Below are 12,743 nucleotides of genomic sequence, written 5' to 3'. Positions count from 1 at the left end.
TGGATGTGGTGAATGTGCATTTGTCATTGCTGAGTGTCAAATTGTGTTGTGCAAGTCGTGTGAGCACCACTGAAATCACTGATGGTGTTCAGCTTTGTCCCTTCCATTGACAATGATGTCATTGAGTAGGTTGAGCGCCCCCTCAACGTGTGATAAGACTGAAGAAACATTCTTCTAGAATGCGCTGGGTGCTGAACTTCATCCGTAGGACATTCTGTGGTGCTGAAATATACCTTTGTGGGTATAAAAGCTGTAAGATATTGGCTTTGTTCTGTATCTGAAGATAGCTCTGTTACATGTTGAGCCTCGTGAAGACTGTGGAGTTATGAAATAATGCTGATTAGTTCTCAGATTGTAGGAAGTGATTGCTTGTCTGGAATTAAAGCTTTGTTAATCACCTGAGGGTCAATGTATAGTCTAAGTTCACCATTTTTATATTGTGCATTGACTAGGTATGATATCCATGGGAATGAGTTGATTCACTCAATGATACCATCTGCTTCAAGTTGTTTCAGCTGCTGTGATACTTTGGCATGCATTGCAAACAGCAACCATCTCAAATTTTGCAAAACTGGCAGAATTGATGTGTCAACATAAGGAGCATGACAGTACCCCTTAATCTCCCCAAATCCGGTAAATGAGGAAGGATACCATTGTATGTAGTCAGTGTCATCGATCACAATGTGCGCTACGGTTTAAGCTTGAAGCTAAGCTTAGCGAAAAGGTTTACCTGATGAGGCTTCTACTTGTGGCTACACAGAATGGGAACCTGTCCAAGTTGATGTTTTTGTAGCGCACTGGAACTATGATAAGTCATCGTATGCTTATAGTGTCAGTTGCACGAATGAGAAATTGTTGTGAAAAATGATGGTAGAGTTTGTTGCTCAATATAGGTATTTTTGCGCCAACACCGATGAGGACTGGCGCTGACATGCCTGCGAGCTCTACTGTGCAATCCTTAAAATGACCTGGTGCTTTACTGTGGGTGATGCTATGCACATGCTATGCACATGCTGCATTTCATTCTCAGGAGTGATGAACTGAAAATCATCTTCTTAGACAACCTGTACATCTTTGCGAAGTGATTCACTTTTGAGCATGAATTTCACTTCTGCCCTCAAGCTGGATATGGTGTTGTGAATCGGTGTGTACCTCCATAATTTGGGCACATTTTTGAGGGTATCTTATTGTGCAGGGACAAGTGTTGATGAGTCTCTTTTTTCATAACCCTTGCATGTGACCCTGAGTCTGAGGGTGCATTTCTGTTTAACCTCTTCAGACCAAACATGGCAAATACGATTTGGACTGCCAAGGTTGTGGCTTTTTCCATGGTTTAATCAGCATCCTCCATGAGTAGGTGTTCCCTAATTGGTGGAAATGAAGTTTTTCAATGAGTTGGTCACAAATTAGTTTCTTGGTTAGTGTGCTGAATTTACATGTGGAAGCCAACTGCTGCTTTTGTTTTATGGGCTTACCTTTTCCCTAGCATCTCTGAGATGTATATCATTCAATCATCACACTTTCCTTTGGCCCTAAGTATTTTTAAAGAGCACTTATCACTGTATCAACTGTAGACATGTCTTCTGTGAGCTGCTCAAATATTTACTGGCCTTTTGCCCCGAGGCAGTGGATGAGTATTGCCCTCATGTGGGTTGCTGTTACCTGTGGATTGTTCATACCCATCGTGACCAAGTAGCTCTTGAACCCCGAAATCCATCCATCCTATGGTATGGGTGGATTTCTCAGTGAAGAAAGGAAAGGTGCTGGAGCCAGTAAATGTAAACTATTCTCCATCTTCATGTGTTTTGTGCCTCGAAGATGTGCAGAGATGACAAACACCAGGTTCCATGTGTGAACAGGAGTTTTATTCAATGCTTTCAAATGTCTGCAGCCACCAGCCGACTTGCAGTTTCTCTTTCTCTGTCATTACACCCACAGGCTTGACTAACAGCACATAGCATAGAGGACATTCAACAGGCATGCTCAATCAAACATCAAACAACTAAACACAACAAGGAGCTTTATCAGATAAAATTTGACACTTAGCCACATGAGATCTTAGGGCAGGTGACTAAAAGTTTGGCCAAAGTAATAGGTTTTAAAGAGCCTGTTAAAAGAGAAAAGAGTAGTAGAAGAGTTTTGAAGGGAATTCCAGAGCCCAGCCAACTGAAGGCATGGTTTCCAACCATGGGTCAAAGGTAGGGGCGCATAAGATTTGGATGAATATAGAGTTCTTCAAGGGTTATAGTTTAGGGGGACGTTACAAAGATTAAAAAGAAGTTCTATATTTTCTACCATTTTCTGTTTTTGAATAAAACATTACGAATTTTCAGTTGAATTGTTCTGATTGTAGATTTTAACATCAAGCAGATATATATAAAAGTTAAATCTTGAAAACGAGCCATTCGGCTACACCAGTCTGTCGGTGTTTACCCTCCATGCAAGCAGACAGTTCTGATCATATGTACCCATCCTGTTTCCATGGGCTGAGTTTTGACGTTGGCAAGCAGGGGGCGGGGCCTGCTTGCCGATGTGCAAAATGACGCGGGATGACGTCGGGGGGATTCCCCGCTGTCATCCTGCCCCATTTAATTCTTCAGGAAGGTGGGGGCACAGCATAATCAGCTGTGCGCCCGCCAACCTGTCAATGGCCAATTGACGTCATTGACAGGATCATTAAAACAATTAAAGGACCTGCCCATCCAACCTTAAGGCTGGCGGGCAGGCCAGGAACCCTAGCGGGCTTCTGAAAAAACATAAACCTCATCCACTGGCGGGATGAGGTTTCATGTAGGGTTTAAAAAATTTTATTAAAGTTTTAGTGAAATTTATTAACGTGTCCCATCTCATGTGACATTGTCACATGAAGGGGACATATTAAGAATTTTTTTTCTTCTATTTTTAATGTTTATACAGCTGTCACCGATCTTCTTGAGGCAGCACTTAGCCTCAGGGAGATGTGCGCTCTTTCATGCGTATGCGCGAAAGAGCGCACTCTCGCATTTGGGGAATCCCCCCCGCCCGCACAGGGAGCGCATAGCACTTCCTGCCGGGCTTCACACCTTCATTGGCCCGCCTACTTAAAATGGTGGTGGGGATCGGCTTCTCACCCACTGGAGATTGGGTCAGGCCCGGTAGGCAGAAAATTCTGTCCCATATCTTTTTGTCCCACTTTCCTTCATTCACCTATCCAATCAAATTTTGAACGTTGGCTTATCTCTGCCTCAATCATGAATTCTACAGTCAGGTTAAAGAAGATTCCCTTTCTCTATATTCTAAATCTCTTCTAATAATTTTCCAAATTAAATTAATTAGTATGCCTGTGGAGATGTATTGCAGATAGCAGCAGAACTCTCCAGTCTCAATTATCTTGTAGCTGACAGCTTAACGTTGATAACTAGTGAACCCACAAACTAAACATATTGTGCTTTCATTGCAAAACTTGTGGGTTAATTTGCTGGAAATCTATCAGCACAATCCAGTCTTTTCCATCATTTGTTCTGCATCTCTGAAGATCACAATTTATGTTTTAACTATAAATACTTTTAATAGTGATCCCTTTATACAGAGGGAAGAGCATGGATTCCTCCTTGGATAAGTGGCAGGCTGTAGAGTTTCTGGCAGTGCGGGGCAGGTCGATTCCTAAGTTGTGTGTACACTGGAATGGATGTTGTCAGGTCCCATGGAGAGCAAGGTCACCCTCCACCTCTCTCTGACCTTCCCAAATGCTGGAAGAGTTGGCACTGGAAGGCACCACGGGTGTGAACCCGGTGTAACTGCCAGAATTGCAGCCTGCAACCTTTCAAGATGGGATGCAATTTCCTGAACCTTTCAACAAGCCTTAACTCCTTCTGTTTTTATAAAGGCAAGGGGAACACTAACAATGTTAGCTGAAATGTAAATTAGAGATATTCGCTATGCGATTTAAAAAAAGTAGCCCTTTTTTTAAAAGTAGGCCAGTACCCATACTGCAATCAATCTCTTGTGCAACAATTCACTCGTTTGCTTTCCATATCATTTGTAGGTACCTCAAAATCCTTTGCAATTTCTGATGGGTGGCTAGAAAGGACAGGGGTGTGACATAACCTAATATCTGACCCACCCATTGAATTTAGGCAACTTTTTTCCTGCTTTGGGAGCAGAAATTCATGCAAGTCACTTGGTCGTGACATCACTGAGGTTTGCCGATAATCAATATATTTCCAAACGTGACTGGAAATGCAGAGCAGATCTGTCAGCTTTGAGAAAATAAAGATAGCTTGATGATATCTGTGACCCTTTATCCGCCCTGAAAGGTGTCTCCTAAACTGCTGACCCATCTTTCAAAATGCTGCCTCAGCTGTGTATTCCTAGGATCTTCTGTTTCCGTTACACATGTGCAATATCTGTATTTCTTCCATAAAGTGAATATTCAGTACAGTTGAGCCATGTGCAAAATATGAACTCTTTTTATTCTTTCACTGGGTGTGGGCGTCACTGGTGAGGCCAGCATTTATGGCCCATCCCTAATTGCCCTTATGAAGATGGTGGTGAGCCACTTTCTTGAACCTCTGCAGTCCATGTGGTGTAGGTACACCCACCATGCTGTTAGGAAGGGAGTTCCAAGATTTTGACCCACCAGCAGTAAAGAAACGGTGATGTGGTTCCAGGTCAGGATGGTGTGTGGCTCGGAGAGGAACTTGCAGGCAGTGATATTCCCATGCATCTGCTGCCTTTGTCCTTTGAGGTGGTAGAGGTCATGGGTTTGGAAGGTGCTGTTGAAGGAGCGTTGGTGAGTTGCTGCAGTGCATTTTGTAGGTCGTACACACTGCTGCTAGTGGCAGAGGGAATGAATGTTTAAGGTGGTGGATGGGATGCCAATCAAATGGGCTGCTAGAATCTCTTCTATCCCTACAAGGCCAGTCCAATACTCTGTTATTCAAACTGCCCTGTTGTTCATCCCCACCTCACCCTATTGTTGCCATTGGTGCCCTTAGCCACCTGGGCTAAATCCTCTGCCTCTCCATGTGTTCAAGACTCCAGGGTTTAAATTCATGACCGTCTGTGATGGTGTTGAGCTTCTTGAGTGTTGTTAGAGCTGCAGTTATTCAGGTGAGTGGAGAGTTTTCCATCACAATCCTGACTTGAGCCTTGGTGGACAGGCTTTGAAGAGTCAGGAGGTGAGTTACTCGCCACAGAATTTCCAGCCTCTGACCTATAGCCACAATATTTATATAGCTGGTCCAGTTTAGTTGGTCTGGTTGTTGGTAACCCCCCAGGATTTTAAAAGTGGGGGATTCAGTGATGGTAATGCCATTGAATGTCAAGGGGAGATGGTTAGATTCCCTCTTCTTGGAGATGGTCAATGCCTGCTACTTGTGTGGCGCAAATGTTGCTTGCTACTTATCAGTAACATTTACATAAAACATTAACTTTTTTTTGTTAAACTCTTGTTGAAGGTTGTAGGTCAGCACAACAAGACAACCAAACTGGTGACAGTGATATTTTTTCATGATTGAGCACCGCTAGTTAAAAACAGTAACAAAGTAGTAAGTTCAAAAGATGGTTGTTGTCCCAATCCTTTGAAGAACAGATGACCATGTGTTAAAGCTGTCTCATCCTTTGTTTCTTGCTCCTTCTCTGAGCTTTCCCCTCAAGGCAGTTCTTTATATACCCCAATTCCATGTGGTATCCATGTGACTGTGACATCACCCCGTACAAACCATTTAGCTCTTAAGAACATAAGATAGGAATAAGCTATATGGTTCCTTGAGCCTTCTCCGCTATTCAATACGATAATAGCTGATCATCTGCCTCAACTCGGTTTTCCCTCCAATCTGATTCCTTGAAAGAAAAAAATTCTATCTATCTCAGCCTTGAATATGCTCAATGATGGAGCATCTATCACCCTCTGTGGTAGACAATTCCAAAGATTCTCAACTCTCTGAGTGAAGAAATTTCTCCTCATCACAGTAGCCCTTATGACACTGTGCCCTCATTTTCTGGATTCCCCAGCCATGGGAAACAACCCCTCGGTGTCTACTCTGTTAATTCCCTCAGAATCATGTATGTTTCATGAGACCATAAAACATAGGAGCAGAAGTAGGCCATTCGGCCCATTGAGGCTGCTTTCCATTCAATGAGGTCATGGCTGATCTGATAATCCTCAACTCCACTTTCCTGCCTTTTCCCCATAACCCTTGATTCCCTTACTGATTATAAGAGAGAGATCAGTGAAATCAGGTCTCATTCTTTTAAATTTAGTTTACTCAGCCTCTCATGCAAGGAACCAAATTAGTGAACCTTCAGTGTACCATCTTGAATGCAAATATATCCTGAGGAACGAAGACCAAAACTATGCACAGTGCTCCAGGTGTGGTCTTATCAAAGCACTATACAATTGTAGCAAGACTTCCTTATACTCTAGCTCCCTTGCAATAAAGGTCAATATGCTACTTTCTTTCCCAATAGTTATACCTACGTGCTACTTTCTCTGTTCCTTGTATGAGTAACCCTGGTCTCTCTGGATATCAACATTTAGAAGTTTCACACCTTTTAAAAAAATATATTCTACTCTTCTATTCTTGCTACCAAAGTGAATAACCTCACACTTCCCTAGATTACACTCCATATGTGGACATGCTTCCATTTTGTTTCTCCATGATTCTTTTCAGCAGATACAACACAAACTGCAGTAAGGCATTTTGGGGGTTAAAACATTTCTATTTTTAGTCAGATGGGACTTATGTCTTATGCTCTTAGCAGTTTCTTCTACTTTATCTGAGCGGAGTGTCTTCAGTCCAGGCTTTTTATGTTTCCTTTTTCAAGAAATAAAAAGCGAGTAATGATGATTTCTCTCTCACTCTACCTCTCCCTCCTTGTCTTGCAGGAAGTAATGCATCGTTCAGACCATGAAGCAAAACTGCAGCTAACCAACCTTGTGGAAGGGAAGTATATTTTTCACTTGAAAGTCACTGATATGAATGGGGAATCGGACACAGACAGCACCACTGTTGAAGTGCAACCTGGTAAGGTGATGGAGAGTTTATGGACAGAGATGTTGACTGTGCGCTGTTTCTCAAATCTGTTTAAGTCTTTCCCCACCCCCAGGAACTACCCCACATGTAGCCTCAGAGCCCCTGGGCCAGAAAAGCTTACCAAGGCCTTGAGTGCTATCCAATGACAGCTGCTAGAAATTGTATATGGACTTTAGGTGAGGGGCAGAATTGGGTTCTGTCACATGGAGGATGACCAAGTAGGACTGGAGCGTGAACAAAGATTGTAGAACTTCATCCTTAAGGAAGCATGTTTTTAAAAATTCCTGTAAAACACCAAGATGGTCAATTATGATGAATTCTGATTGTTCTTAAAGTTAAGTATAATCTACTTTCATGTTCATCATGTCAGATAGAATGAGTTGTTATACATATTTGCCCAATGTATCCTGCCTTTTCTCTTCAATCCACAAAATGTGCTTTCAAATTTAAAGGTGTGAACAGTTAAAGGAATCATCCAAATCCTTCCATTAATACCATGTTTTGCTGTATCGACAGGTCTTGGCTACACCACATGTATATTGTTCAAGCGTGGTCTGCCACTCAGTCTAATTTACCTCAGTCACCCTGCTCTAAGTGGTTGTCCAATAATTTGCTAATATCCTAAAAATATTTTGCCATTTTTGGGAGGTTGGCATGGCTCCAGTTTTGATTCAAGCCCAATATTGGACGTAATGAGGTGAAAATGTTGATATTTCTTTCACGGCATTGAATAACAGGAAGAAGTGAAATTGCACCAAGGTCTGAGATGAAGCACAGAGGTACAGGTGGAGAATTGAATATATTCTGCAGATATAACTGTTTATTTACTCTAAAACATGTCAGGTTTCATGGTAAACAGCATTGTATCTTGTCCTCCAGTGTCTAATCTAATGCTTGTGTGTATATGGCCTGCAGATCCTAGGAAGAATGACCTGGTGGAACTGGTACTACAGGTCAGTGTGAGCAGTCTGACTGAGCAGCAGAAGGACACCCTGGTGCGACAGCTGGCTGTGCTGTTGGGGCTGCTTGATACAGACATTAATGTACAGAAGATTCAGGCACATTCTGATTCCAGGTAGTTGGGCTGGAGCTTTGGGAGCCAGGCATAAAATTTCTATAATCACTTATATATATATTATATATATATATATATATATATATAAAAGTCAATTATGTTGATAGGGGACGGAAGTGACATACAGGCCATACCAGATATGGACTCCTCCAATCTTTATTTTTGTTATTTATATTAGTAAATATAGTGAAATAGAACAACATAATTTTGTACATTGATATTATACGCCAAAAGAGTTAATTCTTATATTTGAAATTACTCCTGGGATAAAAGGTCTTTTCAATGTTTTTTTAAACTGAATTCAAATTCTCAAATGCCCATGTTTGATTTGAACAGCAGATCACTAGTTCCATAACTTGATCACTATTCTACTGTACCTGTACCCAGTTTCATAAAATACACCCCTCTTCTGAGACGAGGTATGTCAACAATGAGTATTGCTCTTCATTTTTGCAGGTATCATGATTTCAAGGTCTTGCACTACACATACATCTTTGCACATCTTTTGGAAAAGGGCTTAATGCTACCTAAGCAAGTAATGCAGAATTGTTTTTTTATCATTACTTGTCTTACATTAATCGGGGAGGTTGGGATATTAATCCTTTTTTTGGGGCCTTATCCCTTTTTATTGTTCAGAATAATGTCATCAGCTCATTTTGGAACAAAAGATCTACTGCCTTGGGATAATGATTTCACTTGTAAATGACTACCGGTCAAGAACCAAGCCTTGAAAGCTCCATTTACACTGCTCCACTAACTGTTATATTCCAAGAAAGCAATTTGATGAAGGATAGTACTGGAACCAATCTTTACTCAGTCTAACACTAATTTACAAAGTGAAGCAATGGAAAAACATACACTCCTAACTCAGTTATAACCCCAGTTTCGTTGAGTGTCACTTTATACCTCCTCAAGTGAAATCCCAATTAATACCCTCTATCTGCATATAATTAATTGCAATTGATATACAATTAACTGGACTGATCCTGGTTTCAAAGTGTAAAGGAAGACACAGCAATGGGAAATATGGAGATGCCATTCCACAGGCCCACCTCTTTCCCAGTGAAAGATCAACAGAACTTCTCCTGCCCAATACTCAATGAGAATTGCCACAGAAGACCTAAGTGTTTCCTACCGTTTCCTACCATTTCCTGCCTCCATCTCTGAACCATGCTGGTTTTCACCTACTCCTTTTCATGTTGGAACTGTGTCCCCAGCCTCAAGTACCCTCAAGTATTGATCCATAGTTAATATTTGTGATGCCTTATAAATTAAGATTGGGTAACCCTATCCTAATTTGCTGCAGGTAGGGGAGATGGAAATTTCATTCCTCAGGACTGATATGATTCACTTGGACGAGCATAAAAAATTCTCTGGGAATAATTTATTATATCCTTGTAGTCTTGATTTGTTTTAAATACAGCAGATTATAGGGTTTGTATACAGGAGGTTTTGTCTTTCTAATTGTCCTTTTGCTGTTTATGGGGATTGGGTGGTGGAATCCCTCTAATGATGAACAACTATTTATTCTGTTGTTTGAATTAAAAGTTGCAATTAAAGGTACGGGCTTCCTTCTGGATGTTGGAACAATATGGAGCAGTCTATATTATGCCATTGATTGATGGTTTTGTATCCTGTGCCTCTGCAGTACAGTATTGACGTTCTATGTCCAAGGTGGGCAGCCATACAGGATATATAAAGGGGTGGATGTAGCGAGGAGTTTGCAGAAACAGCTCATGAGAGAGAAAGTGGACTTCCTGCTTTTCAAAACCTTAAGGATAGATACAGTTGGTGAGTTGCAATATCTTTACATTTTACCTTGTTGAATGGTTCTAATTAAACAAGTCACATTATAAGAACAATACCTTTGTAAATTTGTATTCACAACATGCATGACATGTCATAAGATTCCTTGAAATTGACATGAGCATGATCTTGATCATTTGTATCAGTATGGTCTAGTTTTGCCTGAAAGTATTGCTGCATTTGCCCAAAAGTTTTTAGTTGACTGAATTGATAGTAGTCCCCAATAATTGCTTTTTGAGTTTGTGAATGTATATTCATACCTATAATAGACATTTTTGATCTTGCACTTCCTGTCAATTTTTCCAGTTATAAATTCTTATGTTCAAATCCATAATTGAAACTATGGATTTCAATATCCATATTTTGAAATATATGGATATTGCTTTTTTGGGGGCATTAAATTTAGTGATTATGGCCTTCTGTTATTGGAGGCACTGAATGACCTCTGTTGGTAAAGGGTAGAACTACAGTGTGGCAAATTTCCATTGCAAATGTTAACTTAGAAATTTATAATGGAAATATTAAAATAAGGATATAATTCGGTCTCTATTTTAAAGTAGTTTGTTATGTTTGTGAGCTTTGAAGGGCTTGAGGGTGGCTGCCCTATATAAATACATTTTTAATTTTTACAAGCACCTCCAGATTGCATGACATAAGTCAGCATATTAGTTTGCACTAAACCATCTTTTTTATACAAAAGCAAAATACTGAAGATGCTAAAAAATGAAATAAAAACAGAAAATTCTGGAAACAGGCAGATCAGGCACCATTTGTGGAGAAAGAAACAGAATTAATATTTCAGGTCAATTATTGATTTTCCTTTTAAAAATAGTCATGCTAACTTTTATTTATTAGCCAATACTTTTCCAAGTGCTATATAAGTTTGTTCTGAATTAATGTCCATAAAAGCTGAATATGGAAAGTTAGAGAAAAGTTTCTGCCACTGCTCCCCTCTCCCCCCACCACTGATGTTAGGCGGACTGGGGTATATTTGATCACTGCATGCCAGGGAATGCTTAATAAGGGACTGCTGTCATGAAGGGTATCCTGGTTTGCTGGTGCAACAGTTTATTATGCATTGAAGTTGCAGGATGAAGATTCGCTTCATCAATTCATTGCTTAGCAAGGAGGTTTCGGTTAGAAAAACAGAATAAAACAGACTTTGACTGGAATCTTGTGGAGGTGATGGCTCTTGGCCATTGGCTAGAGAGCTGGTGAGCCCCACGTTGCCTCTTTTCAGGAAGGCCCACTGAATCTTATTCCACTCAGGCACTTGGAATGGCCAGAGATGGGCCCTCCCCCGGATCATGGACCCAGGGGAGCAAAAGTCGTGCCCGGTCGAGAGCTGGCGGCCAATCAGAGGAGGACAGCTGTATTGAACAGTCATGCCACTGGGAAGGCAGTGGCAGCTGCCAGTATGTTTTCCATCCAAGGTCTAGAATCATCACTGATCTCAGGCCAGAGATGAGGCCCTTAAGTGGGCATTAATTGTCCAGTGAAGCGTCTCAATTGGGCATAGACTTAATCAGAATGGAGGCAGGATGGTGACAGGGTCCCTATGCCCCCACCCTTCCACCTGATTAAATGTCCCTCCTGCCCTTTGTATTTTTCCAATTTTGGGTGGAGGAGCTTTAAAAGAAAATGGAGAATAAAGCAACATGATTACCCCATGCACATCCGTGTGGCTTTTTACATAGCTTCACTGGTAAAGGTCTGTTAGCAAGTTGGTAGTTCACCCTCTGTAACACTATACCCCTGTTTCTCCTTCATTTCCCATTGGTAAGGTCTGTGACAGTAGGGGATCCTTGTGGAATTACCGGAATGTATAAACTTGTCCTTTTTAAGCATGGATTTCATTAAATTCATGTTTGTGGTTTCGTGGAGAGTGATGTTACTCACCTTGCTGGTGGCTTCTTCTGTTTACAGTCTGCTTTCTGAAGTGCTCAGGCCATGGGCACTGTGATCCATTCACTAAGCGTTGCGTCTGCTACCCGTTCTGGATGGAGAATCTGATACAGCGTTACTTCGATGATGGAGAAAGCAATTGTGGTGAGTAGTTTTTCTTGAAAACATGGGTGAACTATTATATTGTCATATTATTCGTAAAGAGTTAGGAGCTAATTGTTTATGTGAATGTATATCCCACAGTGCCACATTCACTGGCACACTGTAGTTATGTGCCACATAACAATCCATCAGTTTATTAGCTACATTAGGATTGCCAACTCAGCTGGGCATATTCGGGGAGCTGTTGGCAGAAGTGACATGGAAAGCTCCTGGAAGTGATGTCACAGAATGCCAGTGACATGGCATAAAAGCTATTTCAAAAACAAACAACTTCTGATATTTGAATGCAAGAAATGGTGGCGAAGTTACAACCCTGTGGAGTGTAAAAGCGTTCAAGAGGCCACATACAGACAGGTGCAATAAAATCAATATGCTGTACATTGTGGGATGGAAAATATTTCTCTCAAACCTCCGAATTCCTCTGACTTCCCACTTGAGTGGAGCTCTGCCACAGTCTTTCAAATCGGCAGCATCTTCTCTGAACAAGCCAGTGCATGGTAAGGCAGAACACAAACTCCGTGCAGTAAAGGGCAGTGGAGTTAGTTTCAGCAGAGTGGCTGCTTGATAACCCGGCTTCCTCTCTCTGTACCTGAGTGACAGATCCCAGAGGACGAGCGGTACAAGACTTGTAGCCTCATGCCGTGCCAGCCAGCAATGACACCAAAGCCACCCCCGGAACATGAGCCCAGGGCCGGAGTGTTCAATTGCAGCACGTGGCCAGGGAGATGTTCCATTCCACAGGGGAAGGCCACTGCCATTCAAAATGCAATGCGTCATCT

General features: G+C 41.4%; 1 protein-coding gene across 1 annotated transcript in view; it reads left to right on the top strand.

The window, feature by feature from the left end:
- kiaa0319 (KIAA0319 ortholog) overlaps window positions 1–12,743 on the top strand; it is a 122,632-nt gene that overhangs the window by 96,789 nt on the left and 13,100 nt on the right. The window contains exons 14-17 of the mRNA XM_041184007.1: window positions 6,869–7,007; window positions 7,932–8,091; window positions 9,740–9,882; window positions 11,824–11,946. Coding sequence (XP_041039941.1) covers window positions 6,869–7,007; window positions 7,932–8,091; window positions 9,740–9,882; window positions 11,824–11,946 — 565 coding nt within the window. The remainder of the gene's footprint in view (window positions 1–6,868; window positions 7,008–7,931; window positions 8,092–9,739; window positions 9,883–11,823; window positions 11,947–12,743) is intronic.

Source organism: Carcharodon carcharias, chromosome 3 (genome assembly GCF_017639515.1).
Source record: "Carcharodon carcharias isolate sCarCar2 chromosome 3, sCarCar2.pri, whole genome shotgun sequence".
NCBI classification, from domain to species: domain Eukaryota; kingdom Metazoa; phylum Chordata; class Chondrichthyes; order Lamniformes; family Lamnidae; genus Carcharodon; species Carcharodon carcharias.
Note: the sequence above shows the minus strand (reverse complement) of the source record. Positions and strands in the feature narration are given on the sequence as shown.